This window comes from Vulpes lagopus, chromosome 11 (genome assembly GCF_018345385.1).
Source record: "Vulpes lagopus strain Blue_001 chromosome 11, ASM1834538v1, whole genome shotgun sequence".
In the NCBI taxonomy this organism is placed as follows: Eukaryota; Metazoa; Chordata; class Mammalia; order Carnivora; family Canidae; genus Vulpes; species Vulpes lagopus.
The window spans coordinates 58,752,001-58,775,176 of record NC_054834.1 but is presented as its reverse complement, the minus strand read 5'-3'; the positions used below and the strand labels follow the sequence as shown (position 1 = coordinate 58,775,176).

At 46.0% G+C, this 23,176-nt stretch overlaps 1 protein-coding gene and 1 pseudogene across 2 annotated transcripts in view; one reads left to right on the top strand and one right to left on the bottom strand.

Annotated features, from left to right (window-relative positions):
- The window catches only part of TCP11L1 (t-complex 11 like 1), a 39,721-nt gene extending 17,299 nt beyond the window's left edge, over window positions 1–22,422 (top strand). For both annotated transcript variants that reach the window (XM_041722262.1, XM_041722263.1), the window contains 5 exons: window positions 6,655–6,791; window positions 8,829–9,025; window positions 12,535–12,716; window positions 14,960–15,132; window positions 18,526–22,422. In XM_041722262.1, the coding sequence (XP_041578196.1) occupies window positions 6,655–6,791; window positions 8,829–9,025; window positions 12,535–12,716; window positions 14,960–15,132; window positions 18,526–18,728 (892 nt within the window). In that variant the 3' untranslated portion in view covers window positions 18,729–22,422. The remainder of the gene's footprint in view (window positions 1–6,654; window positions 6,792–8,828; window positions 9,026–12,534; window positions 12,717–14,959; window positions 15,133–18,525) is intronic.
- On the bottom strand, window positions 271–1,647 carry LOC121471462 (annotated as a pseudogene).
- Window positions 22,423–23,176: the final 754 nt, after the last annotated feature.

Below are 23,176 nucleotides of genomic sequence, written 5' to 3'. Positions count from 1 at the left end.
AAAAAAAAACCTATATTAAAACCCTTGTTGGAATGCTTTACACTTTCCACAAAGCAGAAACTAAAATGACCTGTTATACAATTAGTCACAAATACAGTCCTCGAGTTTTTTGCCCATACACATGAGTATTGTCTAAAACATGCCTTCTTTGTAGCAGCTAGGCCTTGCCACCACTGTGCTTGGCTGAGTTCACAACTCTGTTGTAACCTGTAGCTTCCCTGTCACTTCTCTGGTTCTCCTCTCCTGCTAAACTTTGCTTCTTGGCAGTAATTAAAACCTTCTGCCACTGCCATAGCTGCTGCTGCTGCTGGAACCACCATAGCCACCTTGGTTTCGTAGTTTGACAAAGCATTGGCCTCCACCACCATAGAGGCTAGAGCTTCTGCCTCCAAAATTTTCTTATCTCATGGGTCCAAAATTTGAGGATTGATTGTTAGAATTGCCAAAATCGTTATAGCTTCCGCCACCTCCAAAGTTGCTTCCATCATTACCAAATCTGTTATAGCCATCCCCACTGCCACCGTATCCACCACCACCTCGACTGCCACCGAAACCACCTCAACCACTGAAGTTCCCTCCACGACCAAAGTTATCATTCCCACCAAAACCACCTCCACGACCACTACCAAAGTTTCCAGAACCACTTCAGCCTCTTTGGCTGGATGATGCACTAGCCATCTCTTGCTTTGATAGAGCTTTCCTTTTTTTAAAAAAAATATTTTATTTATTTATTCATGAAAGACAGAGAGAGAGAGAGAGGCAGAGACACAGGCAGAGGGAGAAGCAGGCTCCATGCAAGGAGCCCAATGTGAGACTCAATCCCACAGTCTCCAGGTTCACACCCTGGACCAAAGGCAGGAGCCAAACCGCTGAGCCACCCAGGGATCCCCCTGATAGGGCTTTCCTTACTTCACAGCTGTGGCCATTCACAGTATGGTATTTTTGAATGACAATCTTGTCTACTGAGTCATGGTCATCAAATGTCACAAAAGCAAAACCTCTCTTTTTGCCGCTGCCTTGGTCAGTCATGATCTCAATCACTTCAGTTTTCCCATACTGTTCAAAATAATCTCTTAGATGATGTTCTTCAGTGTCTTCTTTAATGCCACCAACAAAAATCTTTTTCACAGTTAAGTGGGCACCAGGTCTTTGAGAATCTTCTATTGAGACAGCCCTCTTTGGTTCCACACTCTCCATCCACATTGTGTGGCCTTGTATTCATGGCTGTTTCCACCTCCTTCACGGTGGCATTCATGACAAACCCAGAGCCTCTGGAGCGCTTGGTGTTTGGATCTCTCATTACCACATAGTCCCTAAGCATCCCCCATTGCTCAGAATGGCTCCTCAGACTTTCATCAGTTGTTTCAAAGCTCAAACCTCCGGTGAAGAGCTTCCGCAACTGCTCAGGCTCTTTGGGAGACTCTGACTTAGACATGATGGTGATGGGAGGGGAGATTTTAATGATGCTTACTCGGTGGCATCCAGGGGCAGAAAGGCCCCCCTCAGCAACTTATTTAGAAAAATACCAAACTTACAGAAAAGTTGTAAAAAACAGTGCAGTTAATACTCATATATCCTTTACACAGATATGTATCCTTTACACTCATATATTCTTTGTTTTAAGGCTTTATTTATTTGAGAGAGAGAGAGAGCATGGTGGAGGAGGGATAAGAGGGGGAGCGAGACAATCTCAAGCAGGCTCCACACTTAGCGCAGAGCCCAACACAGGACTCAATCTCATGACCCTGAGATCGTGACCTAAGCTAAAATTAAGAGTCGGATGCCCAACCAGCAATGCCACCCAGATGCCAACCAACTAATGCCTCCAGACATTGTGACATTTTAACCTTACATGAGCAGGTATCTCTCAAGAATGTGACATTCTTCCATGTAATCAAAAAACGGGGGCACCTGACTGATTCAGTTACTAGAGTGTGTGATCCTTTTTTTTTTTTTTTAAGATTTTATTTATTCATGAGATACACAGAGAGAGGGAGAGAGAGGCAGAGACACAGGCAGAGGGAGAAGCAGGCTCCATGCAGGGAGCCCGATGTGGGATTCGATCCCGGGACTCCAGGATCATGTCCTGGGCTGAAGGCAGATGCTAAACCACTGAGCCACCCAGGGATCCCCCTAGAGTGTGTGATTCTTGATCTTGGTGGTGAGTTCCAGGCCCACATTGTATGTAAAGATCACTTAAAAATAAAATTGTAAGTGAAACAAAACAAAAACAAAAAAATCAAGACATTGAAGAAATTTAACATGAATATAATCCTATTAATGTATAATTCATATTAACTTCCTTCTGTCTTTTAGCTGTTTATTTTTAAACATAAATAATCATGATCAAACTTATATGATTTTTTAAAAAGTAGGCTCCACACTTAACATGGGACCCTGAGATCAAGAGTTGCATGTTCTGCATCTGGGTGGCTCAGTTGGTTGGGCATCTGCCTTCAGCCCAGGTCCTGGGATTGAGACCCGCATCTGGCTCTCTGCTTAGTGGGGAACCTGCTTCTCCTTCTCCTGCTCTCCTTGCTTGTGTGTGCTCTCTCTCTCTCTGTCAAATGAATCTTTTTTTTTTTGCCTTTTTAAAAATTTATTTTTATTTATTTAATTAAAGATTTTTAATTTATTTATTCATGAGAGACAGAGAGAGACAGAGACCCAGGCTAGGGAGAAGGAGGCTCCATGCAGGGAGCCTGATGTGGGACTCGATCCTGGGACTCCAGGATTAGGCCCTGAGCTGAAGGCAGATGCCCAACTGCTGAGCCACCCAAGCATCCCACCTTTTTTTTTTTTTTTTAATTTTTTTTTTTATTCATGAAAGACACTGAGAGGCAGAGATACAGGCAGAGGGAGAAGCAGGCTCCATGCAGGGAGCCCGACGTGGCTCAATCCCAGGTGTCCAGGATCACGCCCTGGGCTGAAGGTGGCACTAAACCGCTGAGCCACCTGGGCTTCCCTCACATCTTTTTTTTTTTTTTTAATTTAAATTCAGTTTGCCAACATATGGTGTAACACCTAGTGTTCATCCCATCAAGTGCCCTCCTTAATGCCTGTTACCCAGTTACCCCATCCCCCACCCACTCAAATAAATAAAATCTTAAAAAAAAAGAGTTGTGTGCTTTACAGACTGAGCCAGCCAGGTGCCCCAAATTTGTATAATTTTTATGTTAGTATTATTGACGAAGGATTGACACAACACTGTCTAAGAATTTGACTTTTGGATAACTGCTTAGCTCTGTTTTTCTATAAACAGATAAAGGTGTTATGTATCAAAATGCTACCATACAACATTGCTTATTGGGAAAGTGATCTCTGATTGATAAATTGCATCTGGTCTAAAAGAAATGATAATGAACTATAAATACTGGATAAGACACCATACTTGGATATCCTTTAGGGTAGTAGCTTTTATAACCGGTCATGGCCCTAGTGGAGATACTAGAAGCCATGCCATAGAATTATTACAAAACCTATTAGCATATGAGGCTTGTAAGCCAGGTGTCTCCCACATATCTGTCTGCTCTTGGCTGATATTGTAACATGCTGAAGAGGTATGCTTGATGCTGCCTTGTTGGCCATCTGTGTGAATAGATGATGCCAGACTGTGGCTTATGGTAGTCTCGAGAGCCCAAATGTTCAGTTGAATCTAAGAAGACCTCCTGGTGGGCATGATAGGCCTTTTTCTATAAACATTATACCCTAATCATTTCACTTTTTTTCTAATTGAAAGTGTCATTGAGATAATTGTACATTCATGTGAAGTTTTGAGAAATAATACAGTACACTTTATCCAGTATCCCCTAAAACTAACATTTTGCAAAACTATAGTGTATCACAACTAGAATATTGACCTTGATACAATCCAGTGATCTCACTTAGATTTCCAGTTTCACTTGTATGCATTTGTGTGCATGTATATGAATTTTTATATAACTTCATCCCTTGTGTAAGTTTGTGTATTCATTACTGTATTCAAGATAGTGGACAGTTCCAGCACCACAGGATCCTTTTTATAACCAACTATTTATTTATTTATTTATTTATTTATTTATTTATTTATTTATTTATTTATTTTTAAAGATTTTATTTGTTTATTCAGAGACAGAGAGAGGCGGAGACACAGGCAGAGAGAGAAGCAGGCTCCATGCAGGGAGCCTGACGTGGGACTCGATCCAGGGTCTCCAGGATCACGCCCTGGGCTGCAGGCGGCGCTAAACCGCTGAGCCACTGGGGCTGCCCCCAACTTATTTTTTAAAACTCCCCATAAGCATTTGCAATGGCTGCAAAATATAAATTTGCATAGATATAGTTGACTATTACTCTATTAAGATGGATAATAAAAATTAAAAAAAAAAAAAAAAAAAAGGGATCCCTGGGTGGCGCAGCGGTTTAGCGCCTGCCTTTGGCCCAGGGTGCAATCCTGGAGACCTGGGATCGAGTCCCACATCAGGCTCCCAGTGCATGGAGCCTGCTTCTCCCTCTGCCTGTGTCTCTCTGCCTCTTTCTCTCTCTGTGACTATCATACATAAATAAATAAAAATTAAAAAAAAAAAAAAAGATGGATAGAGGACTTATAATTATTTTCCATTTAATCCTGCCATGAACATCTTTGTGCACAAAACTTTTTTCTTTTTTCTTTTTTTTTTTGAAAGATTTATTTTTATTTATTTATGATAGACAGAAAGGCAGAGACACAGGCAGAGGGAGAAATAGGCTCCATGCCAGGAGCCTGATGCAGGACTCGATCCCGGGACTCCAGGATCATGCCCTGGGCCAAAGGCAGGCGCGAAACCGCTGAGCCACCCAGGGATCCCCAACTTTTTTCTATATTTTAGGTTGTTTCATAACTATAAGTTCTTAAATAGTATTACTGTGTCAGAGGATAGGAACAGTTTTAAGACTCTCCTTGCATGTTGCCAAATTGCTTTCCCAAAAGTTCCTTTCAGGTTCAGCTTTCTTGATATTATATAAGGATTTGGTACATCAAAAATGCTCTGCATTGTGAAGTTACCTCAGGGTTTAGAAAGCTTTGAAAAGATCTCCCAAAAAGGGGCACCTGGCTGGCTCAGTCCATAGTGTGTGACTCTTAATCTCAGAGTCAGGAGTTCAAGCCCCCTGTCGAGTATGAAGATTACTTAAAAATAAAATCTTAAAAAAAAAAAAACACAAAGCAAACAACTCCTAAAAATTGATTTATTTATTCAACAAACTCTTACCGAGCATCTGTTATGTGCTAGGCATGGTGCTGGATGTTAGAAATAGTAAGAGCTTCTAATAAGGACACGTGAGGAGTTCCTAGGAAGTGAGTCCCCTAGGGAGATGACTTGCCACAAACTCAACCTAAATCAAATTCCTACTAGGAAGAGAAAGGATTGGGAGCCTGGCAAAGTGGGAGTCCACCCACTGTTGAAAGGGATGCAGCTGATTGTGGTCATGATGGAATGTGGGCCCCTGTTGTCAGATCTTTTGATTTTTCAGGAAAGGCTGAAAATGGAGGTTTTTAAAAACACTTTGTGAGCACAAATGTGTTTGTGGGCTACTCCAGTCCTCGGCTGCCAGTTGGCAGTGTCCAACAGTCTCTGGTCTGCAGTAGGTGGATTTGGGGAACTGCTAAGGAACGTTCAGAGAGAAGATGCAGAATGTCCCCTGGAGAAGTGGGCTGTCCCATGTATTGGTGACGTGGACAGGATGGCAGGGGAGAGGCCATGAATTGTTCCTCAGACTGTGTATCTTTTCCGTAATAAACTCACTCACACGTATGGTCATTGCATCATACGTTGTTTGGTCAGTCCCAGAGGGTGTCAGGAGACTCAGAGGACATTTGACCCTGTTCTTCCTTCAGTGTGGGGCCACACCCAAGCCTGTACCTTGGGTTCTCAATCACCTCCTGCAAGTAGGTCACTTAGCAGCTCCCAGCCCCTGGAGAGAGTGGTTATGGTACGTGATGGGCAGGACTGAAGGGATCCTTAGTATCGAGTCAGGTCTGCCCATTGGGTACATTCAGAGTGTGGACTTGTAGTTCACTGCCACATAACTAGAACAGAAAACATGCCCTGAAACAGAGCCTGGGAGAGGAGGAGATGAGAAAAGAGAGTTCATATTCTTTCTTTCCTAGGAGAGTGAATTAAGCTGTATGAGAGTAGAGACTGGGTGGCCAGCTCTCTGTCCTCGGCCCAGGGTCCTGGTTGTCCTTCTTTGTGGCTTCCAGGAGCGCTGACCCAGTGCCGAGGAATGAGTTCCAGCCTAGACAGGCAGTGAGGGAGCTGTGTTTTCTTGGAGGTATGGTGTGGAGGAGTGGGGACAGAAGGCAGCTTAAAAATTTGCAGTCTTTTTAATCCATTATTTAAATTTTTGTGTTTTCTAAATTTTTCTTTTTTTAAAAAAAAGTTATTTGGTATTTATTTTTTGTTAGGTAATCTTTATGCCCAGTGTGGGGCTCATAATCAATGACCCCAGGGTCAAGAGTTGCATGCTCTACCGGCTGATCCAGCCAGCTACCCCTCTAAATTTGTTTTTCTTAGAATTTTCCAATTTGCTGCCCTCTCTGAGATGGAAAGCCTTTCTAAATCTGTTCCCCTCATTCCTCAAAACAGCACTTCCTTTACAAGTGCCCAGTTCTAAATGCTTTTCTCCCCTTTCTCGCAGGGCAATTTTTTCTGTGTTGGACCTAATGAAAGTGGACATGGCCAACTTTGCTGTCACTAGCATTAGGCCGCATCTCATGCAGCAATCAGTTGAATATGAAAGGAAGAAGTTTCAGCAGCTTTTGGAGAAGCAGCCAAGTACGTCTAATGCTTTGTGGTGTCCTGCACTCTGTTTTTCCATTTCAGGGCTGTAGTTTGTTGCACAACTATACCGTTCTCAAAACAAAGCTAAAATTCTGTTTGAGAGTGTTCTAATTTCAAGACCAAAAAGCACAAGACTTTGGACTTGACAATGGACAAGCAAGAGAAACAAGTAGAATATAAGAATAGAAATTTAAAAGAACAAAGAGGTCTTAAATGGGTTTTTGATGAAAACCCCAGTTTGGGGTAAATTGTATGCTTGACCTTGATTTTTTAAAACATGACAGACTTCAAAAAAAAAAAAAAAACATGACAGACTTCTTGTGACTGTTTAATTCACTTGCCCCTCTCTCTGAGGTAAATGAGGAATTTTACTTTGCCTCCATTTTATATTGCAGAAAATCCTTCTGGTTTTATACCCAGAAGTCTCATTTTTGTAAGCCTCTCAGCTTCAGGAAAACAGAATCATAGAATCCAAACCTGGGTTGCATTTCTAGGGTGTTTTTAGGGGGGTTCTGCATTGACAGCTGATGTTCTGGGTAAATTACAGTCTCTGATTACAATTTATTACGAGTTCCACTTAGACTCTAACTTTGGCAACTCCAAGATGAAAATGGCAATCTCTTTTTAGATCCTGTTGCCTGACCAGAATAGCTGTTAATGCTGCACCCAGAGCAGGTGTTCATGCAGCCGCAGACAGAGAAAGCCAAAGTGGTCCAGGAGGGGTCAGGAAAGAGCGGAATAGAAGAAACAGTACCAGGAGAAGACGGGCTGATGCTGCACACGAGGCATGTGCCAGGGCTACATGTGCATTATCATATGTAACCTCTCACTGGAAGCCTACGAGGGAGACCCTATCATTTTAACCCCATTTTACAGATGTGGAAATTGATCTTGAGAAAATTTTGACCAGAACTGATTGACCACTGCGTGCACTTTCTCAACCGGTGTTGTCCTGCCTCTGAGGAGGCCTTCAGGCTTGCGATGGAAGAGCCTCAATGGGAGAATCAGGTGCCAGCAGCCCGGGTGCAGCAGAGGACTGCTGCACTCCCCAAGCCGGTTGCTCTCAGACTTCCTCCTCATGTGTAAAAGCAGGTGGACTGCGGAGTGTGCTGCGTACAGAAGGCTAAAGGGCCGGTACAGCTGCCCAGCAGGACGTCTGTGCCACCAGTGTGCAGTGTGCAGGCGGAGGTGCGTCCTGCAGCGGTGAAAAGTGGACACCCGCCATGCCATTGGCTGCCCACTTGGTTGGAAGGTGGCCTTCGCCAGCAGAGCTGCAGCACATTCTGGGACCTGTCAGAGGGACCAGTTCTGAGACCTCCCATAATGTGGATAAAAAACCTCATCTTTCTCTTATGCTCCTCAGAATCCATGGTGTGTTTCTCAGCTTAGAAAAGGAGGGAGAGCATGAGGGCAGATGAAAGACACTTGAGCTCCCATTGACAGTGCTCCAGATGCCTCCGAAGACACGTCGTATGGGTGCCAGAGCTCACCCCCATGAGGCTGAAAGCAAACCAGCTTGCTGGGAGGCTAAGATCCAGACAAGGGAAGGGCCTCCTTTTCAGTGTGGAGGATATTTTACACTGGGAAACTGTCACCAGTGTCTCATCCCATCTGTCTCTGGGCAAGAATTTCTGCGTCTCACTGAGCTGGAGTCCTCAGAGCTCCCAGCTTTGTCTCCTGCGGTGGTCCGGGTGGGAGTGAAGAGGGTGGTCTGTTGAACCATCAGGAGAGGGCAAGGCCTGGCTACGTGCTTTGTATTCACTATCTTGTTTAATCCCCAGAACTGCCAGTGAGGTGGTATTGTACACCTCTTTGTTAGGAATCTGATAATCCTTAGCTAGTAATTGGCAATACTGTGATTTAAACTGAGTTTTATTTGATTCCAAAGTCCATACGCTATATATATATATATATATATATATAAATATATATTTATATATACCACACCTTCAGGATGATCTTCCTTAAAGTCATTCCGAGAAACCTCCCTCCAGAGTGTCATAGTAATGTTCACAGCCTTGTTTTTCACAGATTCCCTGGACTTTGTCACCCAATGGCTGGAAGAAGCCGCAGATGACCTTATGAATCAGAAGTATAAAAATGCTCTGCCAGCTGGGGGAGGGGCCACTAGCTCTGAGGACAGTCCCATGCCAAATCCTGTGGCTGTCCAGAATTATGCCTACCTGAAGCTTCTGAAATGGGACCACCTGCAGAAACCTTTCCCCGAAGTAGGTGCTCCAGAGCAGTCTAACCACTCATTTCTTTTTGTGCTGCAGAACTTTAAAAAAATAATACTTTTGTTACTATACAGCTCTCTTACCAGAAAATCTCCCCTTTTAAATTGAACAATTCAGTGGGTTTTAGTCTATTTACAGTTACAGAGCCATTACCACAATTTAATTTCAAAACATTTTCATCACACCAAAAAGAAACCCTGTGCCCATTAGCAGTCACTACTCTTTCCTCCCTCCCTTCCCCCTTGGCAACCACTAATCTGCTTCCTGTCTCCGTGGATTTGCCTACTCTGGATGTTTCCTATAAATGGGAGCCTACAATATTGACCTTTTGTGTCTGGCTTCTTTGACTAAGCATCATGTTCATCCATGTTGTAGTATGTATCAATACTTCATTTATTTTCATTTTTATTTTTTTTTTATTAAAAGATTTTATTTACTCATGAGAGACACACAGAGAGAGAAAGAGAGAGGGAAGGGATCCCTGGGTGGCGCAGCAGTTTGGCGCCTGCCTTTGGCCCAGGGCGCAATCCTGGAGACCCGGGATCGAATCCCACGTCGGGCTCCCGGTGCATGGAGCCTGCTTCTCCCTCTGTCTGTGTCTCTGCCTCTCTCTCTATCTCTCTGTGACTATCATAAATAAATAAAAATAAAAAAAAAAAATTTGGGATCCCTGGGTGGCGCAGCGGTTTAGCGCCTGCCTTTGGCCCAGGGTGCGATCCTGGAGACCCGGGATCGAATCCCACGTCGGGCTCCCGGTGCATGGAGCCTGCTTCTCCCTCTGCCTGTGTCTCTGCCTCTCTCTCTCTCTCTCTGTGACTATCATAAATAAATCAAAATAAAAAAAAAAATTTTTAAAAAGAAAGAGAGAGGGAGGCAGAGACACAGGCAGAGGGAGAAGCAGGCTCCATGCTGGGAGCCCGATGTGGGACTCAATCCTGAGTCTCCAGGATCACACCCTGGCCTGAAGGTGGCGCTAAACCGCTGAGCCACCTGGGCTGCTCGACTTCATTTTTTTAGTTGTTTTTTTTTTTTTTTTTTTTTTACCGTGAAATACACATAATACAAAATTTACCATCCTTTTTTTTTTTTTTTTTTAATTTTTTAAAAGTAGGCTCTACACCTAGCGAGGGGCTCATACTCACAACCCCGAGATCAAGAGTCACATGCTCCACCAGCTGAGCCAGCCGGGTGACCCCAAATTTACCATCTTTAAATGTACAGTTCAGTGGCATTAAGGATGTTCTCATGATTGTGCCACCATCACCACTATCCTTCTCCAGAACTTTTCCATCTTCACAAATTCAAAATCTTTAAATACTTAACGCCTTTAAACACACCTCATTCCTCCTTCCCCCACAGCCCCTCGCAACCAGCATTCTACTTTGTGTCTCTGGATCTCACTGCTCTGGGTGCCTCAGAGGCTGGAATCCTACAGCATTTGTCCTTTTGTGTCTGGGTTACATCACTCAGCAGATTGTCTTCAAGGCTCATCCATGTTGTGTGTGTCAGCGTTTTCATTTTAAGGCCGAGCGATATTCCAGAGTATGGCTGTACCACATCTTGTTGATTCATTCTTCAGTTGATGGACGTTTTGGTTTCCACGTTGTGGCTGTTGTGAATTGTGCTGCTCTGAGCATATGTGTGCAGGTGTTTGTGGGGGCATGTGTCTTCAGTTCTCCTGGGTAAATCCCGAGGATGAGAATTACGGGGTCATGTGGTGGCTCTAAGTGTAATACCTGGAAGGGCTGCCAGGCGGTCTCCCCCAGTGGCCCCATCCCATTCCCATCCCCCAGCAGCGTGTGGGGCTTCCGGTTTGTGCTGCTGAGCTGCTGGCCTGTTTTACACATCTCGATTAAAACCATGACAGTGATGTTGCTTTTCAGTTTTATCTAAATAATAGTTTCCCATTCCGCATAGAGCATTAAAAAAAAAAAGTAAAACTTCTTCACAATAAGTACCTCTGACTGCAGTGGTCCGTTAAGCAGATGACTAACAAGGGATTGCGGTCATCTTGTCTGCAGCGTGCTGGCTTGGTGTGTAAACCATCGCCTCAGTTTTGAGGGCACTCAGGCTTTTTATCTCTAGCCTCAGAACCTGCTACTTCTCTGAATCTTTCTCATCTAAGTTCCTGATTTTTCCTTTCAAGACACTATAAGCCTAAGGCTTCCCTCTTGCCCCTGAATTCCCCGTTTTGTGCCAAAGGAGGCTTTAAAGAGGGTGTTGTGTTGAGGGTTGGTGGGGGAGGGAGGATTCCTTTTTGAAGAGTGGCATGTTCTCTCCTGGAGGGCAGTTTGCAGACTGACGTCTCTTAAAATACAGCTGTGGGGGAGATGGTGTTTTCCTTGGACACGGACATCTACCCTCAGGATTGATCGTTGGAAATCTTGTGTATCCTAAACTCCAGTCTTGAGCAAAGCTGGGATGCTGCTGGGTAACAGAGCGGAGTCAAGGGAGAGGCTCAGTCTGCCGCAGCATCTCTGTTGAACAATAGAGGATCCTGAATCTTCAAAGGTAGTTTTTACTCCTGGAGAAGAATTCTGGGCTAAGACCCTGAATTGTTAATGTCTTGCTTTGGTGTGTCAGTCTCTTAGAGCAAGACTGGTCCTTAACATTTATTTGGTTCACCTGTAAAAATTCTGATCAGAAGGCATAACTCCTCAGCTTTTCTAGTGCTCTTTCCCTAATCCCACCCCACCGCCCCTCCACCCGCCACCTATGGGGGTGCTTTGGCCTGGTGGGACCCACAGGTGTCTAGCACCGGGGATGCAGTCGTGGAAGTTCACTCCCTGCTTTCTGGGAGGCTTTGGCTTGTTATCTGTCATTCCTCCTTTTCCTACTTACCATTTCTTTTTCATGTTCTTTATTTACTTACCGCTTCTTAGGGCCTCCTTTGTGCTAGATACTGAGGGGGACACCAAGGTGAATAACTTAGGCTCTCCCTTCAAGCAGCTTCTCCCCTCCTTCCCTCCGGGTGCTCTGGCTGGGGTGACTGGCTGGCTGCTTTGCCCAGGCCTTGGTGGAAGTGTTGCAGGACTCGGGAGTTCCAGTTTTAAAGCCAGCACAGCCCTGGACCAACTGGGATGAGTTGGTCTCTCGGCTCCCTTCCTACCTCATTACTCTTTCCTGTCTAATAATACAACTCCTAGTTATCGAGTATTGGCTCTGCTAGCCCACTTTCTATCCCTGGTCTTCCATCCCAAGGACAGCGCCCTGTGAAGCAGGAGTCCTCACTTCGTAGAGGGCTCAGAGGGTTGAAGAAATTTGCACAAGCAGAGACTTCAGTGAGGGTGGGCCTCCTGTCCTTAATGTGCTCTATGGAAGTCTGAAGGAAAAAGGGGCTCTGAGGTGGAAGGGTGGTTCACGCAGACTCCCTTAAGCTGAAATGACTAGAAAATGCTGAGGGATTCTGAGGAGGCACGTGTGGGAGCTGTGGCCTCACCGCCCTCTGTTGGCCAGCCTGTGCCTCCAGCTCAAGGACCATTTCTGTGTATCCATTACAGACCGTGTTGATGGACCAGGCTCGCTTCCAAGAACTCCAGCTCCAACTGGAGCAGCTGACCATCCTGGGGGCCGTGTTGCTGGTCTCTTTCAGCATGGCAGCCCCAGGAATTTCCAGCCAGGCTGACTTTGCTGAGAAACTCAAGATGATCGTGAAGATTCTGCTAACAGATATGCATCTGCCGTAAGTGGCCGCAAGCTGCGGGGGTGGGGTGGGGCTGGGAGGGATGGGGGGAGGTGGGAGGCAGCAGTAGCAGAACGCAGACTAGGATGAGGTCTCCCGATGTGGGGAGACTCCGGGGCTGCTCTCCAGGAACTGAGAGAAGCCTTTGCTCCCTGGTTTTCTCGTCCCAGCAGAATTTATTCAGTTTCATACGAATGGCGTTACAGTCGATGCTAGGATTGGCAAGGCTCTAGGAGAGTGGCTTTCACGTGTTTAGGACCAGGACTCACAGGAGGAAATTCCTTTTCCGTTGTGACCTGCTACACACTTCAAAGACACACATGCCTGAAATAGAAACTTCACAAAGTGAAACTTACTCTATGCTTAGTACAGATTCTTAGAACTTTAAAAAAAAAAATACCAGTTGCTACTCACTGAATTGTTCTCACAACCTGCTAACAGCTTGGACCACACAGCCCTAGGGAAAGGTCCTATAAGAAGCAGGTGGCCTTCCCCCTCAGTCCCCAAGCTGTGGACAGTTTCCTGCCCTCTGCACATTCCTTGTGACCATTCTGTGTTGTGTAGAAGTAGATCAGATTGATCCAGCAGCATGGACCCACACCTGTGCAGGGGCAGCTGCTGGTCTGCTCCTGCAGAGACATCTGGTCAGGTGGTTCATGGGTTCACAGCATGTAGAATGTTTTTTTTTTTTTTTTTAATTTTTTATTTATTTATGATAGTCACAGAGAGAGAGAGAGAGAGAGGCAGAGACACAGGCGGAGGGAGAAGCAGGCTCCATGCACCGGGAGCCCGATGTGGGATTCGATCCCGGGTCTCCAGGATCGCGCCCTGGGCCAAAGGCAGGCGCCAAACCACTGCGCCACCCAGGGATCCCTAGAATGTTTTTTAATGGTTATAAGTAAACACCATATCTGCCAAGGTCCAGATCAGAAGATTCCTCGAGAATGTCCCCAGACACTCTCATTGTCACCAAACGGGAATTCTTTTCTTTCTTTCTTTCTTTCTTTTCTTTCCTTTCTTTCTTTCTTTTCTTTTCTTTTCTTTTTTTTCTTTTCTCTCTTTCTTTCTTTCTTTCTTTCTTTCTTTCCTTTCTTTTCTTTCTTTCTTCCTTTCTTCCTTTCTTTCCTTTCTTTCCTTTCTTTCTTTTCTTTCTTTTCTTTCTTTTCTTTCTCTTTTTTTAAGATTTTATTTATTTATTCATGAGAGACCCAGAGAGGCAGAGACACAGGCAGAGGGAGAAGCAGGGTCCCTGCAGGGAGCCTGATGCAGGGCTCGATCCCAGGACCTCAGGATCATGCCCTGAGCCAAAGCAGACGCTCAACCACTGAGCCACCCGGGCGTCCCCCAAACAGGAATTTTCTTGCCAAGTTCGCACAAGACATGCACATGCCCAGTGTGATGAGGTGTGTGTGCACATGTGGTGTTAGGCTAGGAGGGGGCTGCTGATCTGAGGCCCTTGCACGGGGCATCCCTGGGCTGTCACCGAGGTCCCCCTACCCCCAGCAGACCTGGTTGTCCACTGCCTAAAGCTACTGATAAGGGGGCCTGTCTGGCACTTCCTTACGAGTCCAGGCCTGCACTGTTGGGTCCACCCTGGCACTTGGGTCGGCAGAGTTGGTACCAGCAGTGAGTCCCAGGGCTCTCACATTTGCTCTCACTGCTTCTACTGTACAAAGGGTCCAGGTCCAGGACAAAGGCCTTAGAGAAAACCCACCAGCAGGAGGGCTCCCCATAGATACCCTAGGAGAGCCCTAGGACTCTGGGAAATCAAGGTGCTAATTTTCTTAACTTTGGGATTTCAATTTTATTTATTCTTTTAAACTAGTTCATACATTCCCGTGTTTCAAAAATCAAAAAGGGACAGAAGGGTTTCCAATGAAAACTTCCTCTCCTGCTCCTGTCCCACAGCTCCCAAATTCTGGGTTCAGGCTTCTTGCAGCACGCAGATGCTAGCCAGCAGTTGGGTTTGGGGTTGTTAGTGCTGGGAGAGCCTGAGTCCTCCCCTTCCCGGTGTCCTTTCCAGCAGAGAGAGCAGGAGTCCCCTGAGTCCAGTGTGCACAGCCTGAAAGGGCGGGGGCAGAGAAGAGAGCCCCAGATTTTGTCTTTGAACATGTCATTCTGTAAATGAAATGGGTGATGGTGACTCTTCTCAGGGCTTGGGCTCTTATTTGGCTTGAGTGGGGGGAGACGTGCACTTTGTTTATTGGCTCTTTCTTCCCTGCCTTCTCCTCTCCCTTCTCAAGCTCCTTCCATCTGAAGGATGCCCTGACTACCATCGGGGAGAAGGTCTGCCTGGAGGTGAGCAGCTGCCTTGCCCTGTGTGGGCTCACTCCCTTCACCGCGGAAAAGGAGGCCGTGCTCAAGGGCCAGATCCAGGCTGTGGCCAATCCCGACGACCCCATCCGCAGGATCATGGGTATGACTGGGGGGAAGATGGGCGGCAGGGATGTGCCCTTGGAGGGGCTGGCAGACTGGCCCCTCTGAAGAAATTTGGAAGGTTTTGATAGGTTGTGAGTGCTGATGAGTGAGGAGAATGAGTAATTCCCAGCAATGAGAGCGACCCAGAGGTTTGGACAAGTGACCAGGAAGCTGTCATTGTTCTGGGAGCTCTGACTTAGGAATCACAGGCTTTGTTCACAACCCTGCTTCAGCACTATGACGTAATAGAAAATATATGTAGTGGTCACTCCCCCCCCACCCCCCCACCCCACCCCCGCCCCCGTTCCTAGCACAGAGCTCCTAAAATTCTTGTAATTTCCTAAGTGATAAGAGCACTAGAAGTATCTTTTGTTCTAAGATTGGTCTTTGACCTGGATCCTGACACAGGGGATCCTTTGGAATTTCCTGGGTGATAAGAGTGCCTTTTGTTTTAATGAGAGGACTCTGGGTGGGCTCTGAAAGACCAAGCCATGATTAGAAGCTCCGCTTTTTCAGTCGCACTCCCTCTGTGCTCCAAGAGGGGGGATAGGGGCTGGAAATGCCTATGATGAAACCTCTATAAATAACCCAGGAGTACGGGGTTTGGGGAACATATCCATGTAATGGGAGGGTGATGTATCCAACTGCACAAAAGCTCCTGCCCTCGACTTTCCCAGACCTCACCCTATCTTGTTCTGGTTTTCATTTGTATCCAAATTCTTTATTATCTAATAAGCTAGTAAACATACGTGTTTCCCTGAGTTCTGTGAGCTGTTCTAGCCAATAATCAAAATCCAAGGGAGAGGATCATGGGAACCTCCACTTTGTAGCCAAATCAGCAGGAGCTGTGTGTGTCCTGGGGACCTGCTACTCGCAGTTGGCATCTGAAGGTTGCAGGGGGTCAGCCTCGCGGGACTGAGCCCGACGTGTGGGATGTGGTACAATTGTAGGACACCCCACTGGTGTAGCAGAGAATCACTGGGTGTGGGGAGCCCCTGCCCTCGCCCACATCTGGGGCTGGAGTGTTTGGGATGTGGGGTGAGAGTGAAGGAGGAGCAGGGGTTTTCTCCACAAGCACCTGCTGCGTGGCTTGAGCAGGTGACCAGATGCTTGAGGTTCCTCATCTCTACGGGGAATAATAGGGACAATCCTGCACGGTTGCTGGAGGACCACAAGGCGGGAGATGTATAGAGTGCTTATCAGAGTGCCCGCAGCGCATCGCAGGTACTCACTGGAGAGGAGCCATTATTAAAAAGATTACTGTGTTAGCTGTTACTCTTCATCGTCACAGCTGTAGCACTATGGAAAATTCTGTTCATTGGTTGATCGAGGAATACAGTGATCATCTAATTTTGTGGTGCCCGGCTGGCTCAGTCGGTAGAGCACGTGACTCTTGATCTCAGGTTATGAGTTTGAGCCCTACGTTGGGTATAGAGATTACTTAAACTTTTTTTAAAAATTTTTTTTAATTTTGGGGGATCCCTGGGTGGCGCAGCGGTTTGGCGCCTGCCTTTGGCCCAGGGCGCGATCCTGGAGACCTGGGATCGAATCCCACATCAGGCTCCCGGTGCATGGAGCCTGCTTCTCCCTCTGCCTGTGTCTCTGCCTCTCTCTCTTTCTCTCTGTATGACTATCATAAATAAAATAAAATAAAATAAAAAAACTTTAAAAAAAATTTTTTTTAAATTTTTATTTATTTATGATAGAGAGAGAGAGAGAGAGGCAGAGACACAGGCAGAGGGGGAAGCAGGCTCCATGCACCAGGAGCCCGACGTGGGATTCGATCCCGGGTCTCCACGATCGCGCCCTGGGCCAAAGGCAGGCGCCAAACCGCTGCACCACCCAGGGATCCCTACTTAAACTTTTTATTTTTTTTATTTTTATTTTTTTTTTAATTTTTTTTTTAATTTATTTATGATAGTCACACAGAGAGAGAGAGAGAGGCAGAGACATAGGCAGAGGGAGAAGCAGGCTCCATGCACCGGGAGCCCGACGTGGGATTCGATCCCGGGTCTCCAGGATCGCGCCCTGGGCCAAAGGCAGGCGCTAAACCGCTGCGCCACCCAGGGATCCCAGATTGAAGACTTTTTAAAAATTAAATTACTTCATCCCATCCCTGGCTCGGTCACAATGTCATCTGTGGGTCACTCAGGGGGAGCCTGTTGCTCGACATAAGGATCATCAAAATTAATATGACTGACCTTGGTAGAGATGCAGAAAAATGCGGTAAACAGACGGATGGCTAAAAGCTGCTCCGTGTCCCACCATGTTGGGTGCTTAGTGACCACTGGTTACTGTCCTGGGGATAAAAACCAGCCCTGGGGTAGGAATGATAGGAGGATCTCTAGTTCTAGGTGAGGCTTCCAGCTCTGAGAACCTCAGAAAACCAAAGTAACTTTGAAACAGGTGATGGACCCATTGGGTCAGCAGTTGCTCTGTCAGTATATCTTGGGGTCCGAAGGGCATAGGTCATTTGCACCTGAGAGGGTCCCACAGGGCAGGTGCAGTTTGAAAGAACCCAATTATATAAATGCCCCTATTGCTTTTCTAATAAAATTTGTGAGAAGCGTGGCTTGCATACTCTTTTTGGTTGACGAGGACAGTGCAAAAGCATCAGAGAGAGCAATGACTTAAAAAGCACCAACTGAAGTTATTCCCAAGAAGTATAAGCTTGCAAATGGCCACAGCTCCATGGCTTCCTGCTGTGGGCATGAAAGAAGGAAGTTCATGCTTCTTACATGTCAGTTTGGTGGGAAAGGCTCACAAACCGACAATGCTGGAATCTTCTTTTTTCTCTTCTCATTTTTGAATTTATAATTCCTGCTTTACTTCCACCCCCCACCCCCCCATTTTTTATGTGCTCTTCGGCAGTGGCTCATGGTGGTCTCCGTATGTCTTTCTCCTCAGCAGAATCTACTGAAACTGCAGTCTCCTTTTTTTAAAATAATTTTTTTAAAGATTTAATTTATTTGAGAGAGAGACCGTGCACAAGCAGGGGGTAGGGGCAGAGGGAGATGAAGCAGGGAGTCCGATGTGGGGCTCGATCCCAGGACCCAGAGATGGTGATCTGAGCTGAGGGCTTAACTGACTGCACCACCTAGGTGCCCCTCTAGTCTCCTTTTATTGATTAACGCATTTGTCCTTCCTTCACAAATGTATTCTGAGCTCTTACTGGGGCCAGGCCTCGTGAGTGCGAGAGGAAACGTCATAAACAGGGTGAATGCTCAGAAGCACTCAGTGCTGTGGGTCCGCGGGCTAGGGGGTGGGCAGGGAAGAACTCTCCCAGAAGGGTGATGGAAAGGGGATGTCGAAGCTAAAAACCAAGCAGCATCAGAGGTTTGCAGAGTCATCCTGAACAAGCAACAACTGACTGCTTTCTTTTGGATCACAGATTCCCGAATCCTGATCTTCTTAGAGAGCTACCTTGCCACAGGTCATCAGAAGCCATTGCCCACGGTACCCGGGGGATTGGGCCCGGTTCAGAGAGAGCTGGAGGAGGTTGCTATTAAATTTGTGCGCCTGGTCAACTACAACAAGCTGGTCTTCAGTCCCTACTACGATGTCATCCTCAGTAAGGTCCTCGTCCCACCCTAGCGCATCCGCGCTCCGTAGCCGCCGCCGCAGTACTAGCCTCCTGGTCCAGTACCTGTTCTCCACCATAATGTTGCTTTGGAAAATGGCTATTTAGTACATCTCTGTGTAACAGCCCTGATTCCAAAAGGAAGATTATCATGTATAACTGTTGAAAAGAGTTGTTGAAAAGCGCACTGAATTCTGTTTCGAAGGTTTGTATTGATGAGTGCAAGTTTACAAATCAAGAAGCTTCCTGTTATCCTGAGTTTGAGGTAGCTCTGCTACCGCCGTGGTCTGCGCCCGACGCTGTCCTGATTCTAGCTGTCTTGTCTTTCCCAGGGGGCTGGGGCCTCCTCTCTCCTGCCCCCTGGGTCCTTTCTCTTTAGGACACCCGAGAATGAGAGACCGAGCCATGACGGTGTTGAGACTCTTGCCCCTCTCTGGCACACCCCCCACTGTCCCCTCCAGCTATTTTGTGTTAGAAGGGCTATGCATAGTCTTACTGTCCCCCGCCCCCCAGGCTGCCCCCATATAGGGCTTTATCCCCCTGCCTGGCCTAGCCAGAGCTCTGGAGCCCTTTTGCTCTAGAGGAGATTTAATTGATTTTAAAAAGCTTATTCTTTTATACAGAATTATTCCTGAGCCTGGATGACAGCAGTTATGACTTCTGGGATCTAGAAGAAAGGAGATTCTTTGACTTTTAAGCTTTGAAAGTTAAGGAGGAAATATTTTTTTAAACTATATATATGTTGGTGTAATTTAAAAGACAGATGTCTGAAGTTTTTACTGAGAAATTCGCTCTGATACAATACACAGATGTATTGATTGGATTTGAATTTGAGAAATAGATTTCAGTGTTTTCAGATATAACAGTAAGAGTGTAAGCTCACTTGGATAAGGAAGTCATAGAAAATCCCCGGTTGTGAAGCACTATTTTTTGAGAAACTTCAGTGATAGGAATTCCTGACATATCCTGTGACTGAAAGGGTAGTCGAGGTCAGATGGATGACCCTCTATGGTAAAAAATATAAGTAAAAGGTGTGCGTGTGTGTGCATGGGTGTGTGTGTGTGTGCGTGGATGTGTGTTTTAGACAGGGACATTATATTAGAAGCAGAGCCATGAAGTCGAGCATGAACTCCAAGTGCTGGAACAGCAAAAGGCAAGATAATGCAAGGAATCCCTTAAAGCTGGTGAGGGGTTGCGGAGGGGCAGGTCAGCTTGGCAGCCTCCGCGAGAGGAACATTCACTGAGTAGACTCACGGCGAGGGGTACCAAGCTTCAGGAGCAGGAACGGTTATGGCGGGGGGATGTGATTGTTCCAAATACGTGCTACAAACTGTGTTCTAATGGTGTTTTTTACTTGCAGTCAGAAATACGTGCTGTGTTATGTGGTCAGAAATCCTATTGTTAAAGTTTTTACTCAAGGACAAATCTTCCCTGGTTTCATTGGAAGGGAATAAAAGTTCAGTAAGTAGAGCTTTTAAAGAACAAAATCACATCTTTAATAGCGTCTTCAAGTGAGGTCGCTTTTGGAAGTGTTTCCGGAGTTCATTGCTCTGTGGCAGCTGTGCTTGTTGGTCATATGGTGTCCTCCCAGGCAGAGAGGCTCTGTGCCCTCTGTGGGGCTTGAACTCATGACCCTGAGGTCACAAGTCGCATGCTCTGCCGACTGAACCGCCAGGGCCTCCCCACCCCCCCCCATCCTGCACACTTGCCCGCCTCCACCTCGGTGTTTGTGGTTTTGGCCTTCCTCTGCCAACAATGAAGGAGAGGAGCTTTACCTCCAAGTACGTAGCTGGGTGGGGGGTGGGGGAGTTAGGGCTTCTGTAGTCATTCTTTCTAAATCTTAAAAAGCCTTCTTTTTGCCTTCTTTTATAAGGATTGACTTTTTACAAGGTTTGTTTTATTCCCCCCTCATGAATTCCTAAATCGACAACATTAAGTTTGGACCATTGGAAATCTTGATGTATATATTACAGCGGACCTGCACAGACCCTCATGCGCCCCCACTACCTCAGTGTCCACTGGTGGAGTTCTCCAAGTGGCAAAGCCAAGAATGAAGAAGGCAAAGTTCGGAATCACAATATTCATATTGAATTGTGTTGTTGTTCTCTGGAGTAGGGGAGCTACTTTCTTCCTGGAATCTCATAGGATTATCACTAAGGGCCAGGAAAATTCATTTAGTTCATTTAGCCACTCAGGAAATGTTTGTTGAACATCTCCCCTCGCCCCCTCTTACAGTGCTCCCTCCAAGATACGTATCAACGATCCTTCAGAATTGAACTGGTTCTGTGTCATGCATTCTGGTTGGATTCGACAGGATTTCCTAACAGGTTTGTGGAAACAAGCATCTTTTAGGAAAGTGCGAGGTTTATTTAGCGGTAGTACTTTACTGTGAATAGAACTGAACGCCTTGAGCTCGGTCCATCATAGCTAGTTTGTTCGATTTATCTGATGGTCTCATGGATGAATGTCTAGGCAGGAACTGCTACTTTGTCAGCTCCTGGGTGGGGGGATGGATGGATGGATTTTCAGCATAGATGTTTTTTCAAAGTCTCATTACATTTAAAGCAAGCTGTACAGTGGGACTGTTTATGTGACCGTATAACCCGACTGTAAATACACTTCCAGTAAGGATGTCTTGCTGATTGAGTGCAGTAGGCAGGTACATAAAAGCTTTTTTTCTCGAAGTTATTAAGAAGCCTGACACAGCAGGCGTATACTGTGCACGTGCAGGCTGACGACTAATGGATTACTTAGCAGTTCTGTTTTTGTGGAGGTGCTTATGTTCATTTCTCCAAAACCTTAGGGTTCCTGGGAATAAAGGGCTTGCTGCCACCACCTTTCCTGATGAGTTATGAAGGGAATAGGTGTTTGCTTCTTGATTTCCAGTGGCTTCTGGCACGCTCTGGTTTTTATGGAGAACACTGTATTTCTTTTCATTTTTGAGGCAGGGTGGTAGAGTGGAAAAGGCTAGGAGCTGTCTGGAAACTGGAGTTACGACCCCATTTCTGTTACGTACTAACTGGGGCAAATCAGGACCGACCTCCAGCACGTTTAAAGTCAAAGGACTAGACTTGATCTTGAAATTGCGTTCAAGTCCTCACATTCTGTGATGTGTCTCATTTGAGTGAGCTAAGCATCCTGCGGTAGGATTGTGCACAGAGCTCCTGATTGAGAGGACGGTGTGGGTTGGAGTCTTCTCTCTGTTGCCTTCTTACTGGTTATGTGATACTGAGCCAGTCATTGTCCCTCGGGCTTCAGCATTTTCATCTGTAAAATGGGAAAATGACTAACTCATACGTCTTGTGAGGATTAAATTGGATACTGGGTATTAGAATGCTCTGTATATGGGAAAGGACTATAAATCGCCTGGTGAACCACCAAGGAGAGCATGTAACCCTCTACCTGTAGGTGTACATGCGTCTGTACACGTGTCTGTGCCCAGCCTCCCTTCAGTCGGCGCGTTCTACAGGCCGGAGGGAAGGTTCCCCTGTCCCACGACTTGTACTTTCTTCTGTATAAAAGCTGCACTCCTCCTTTTCCTCCTCTCCCTACTTCCACCGCCACCCACCAACTCCTCCCCACCCTCGCCTCAGTATTTGAACTAAATGAATGTGAGTGAACAAATGAAGGATGGCAGATGATGGGCTATGAAATTCCTATTTAAATTGAAAACGTAATCTAAATAAAGAACCACATTGATGTTTGCAATTGCGTATTTATATTGGATTTTGAATTCTTTAACTGTTTTGTTCATAGTGCTCAAAACAACTTTGTGGGATGGAGGAGCACTGTAAGCTCAATAAGCTCTATTAATCTGTCAAATGCTCACTGATCCTGTCTGAAATAGCTAGAGCCCTAGAATAGAAAGTGTCAGAAACCTGAAAGGGCAGAACTGAGTTACACCTGGCCCTAGTGTGGGCTTGTTTATATTGCCTGCAGAACCAAAGAACCAGGACTGATGTGTAGGCTTGGTTTAGGTTTGAAATCAGATGTGTCTAGAGTCAGTAGCACGAGTCACATTTTTCACCACTTTTACATTGTATCTGAACTAAACAGAACCATTTTAAGAGTAAATGGCTGGGTGGATGGATGGATTTACTCTGAAATGGTTCTGACTTAAAAGCAACCCTAGAGGGGGATCCCTGGGTGGCTTAGAGGTTTAGCGCTGCCTTCAGCCCAGGGTGTGATCCTGGAGACCTGGGATCGAGTCCCACATCAGGCTCCCTGCTGTCCCTGCTGTATAGAGCCTGCTTCTCCCTCTGCCTGTGTCTCTGTGTGTCTCTCATGAATGAATAAATAAAATCTTAAAAAAAAAAAAAAAAAAGGCAACCCTAGAACTGAAGAAGCTCCCTCACTTCATTTTCATTCATTCCACCTCTGCTTTCCCAAGTGCCGTCTTTCTCGTGCTCAAAGCATAACTCTGGATAGGGCCTAGGGAAGAAAATTTAGAAAATGGAGGAAT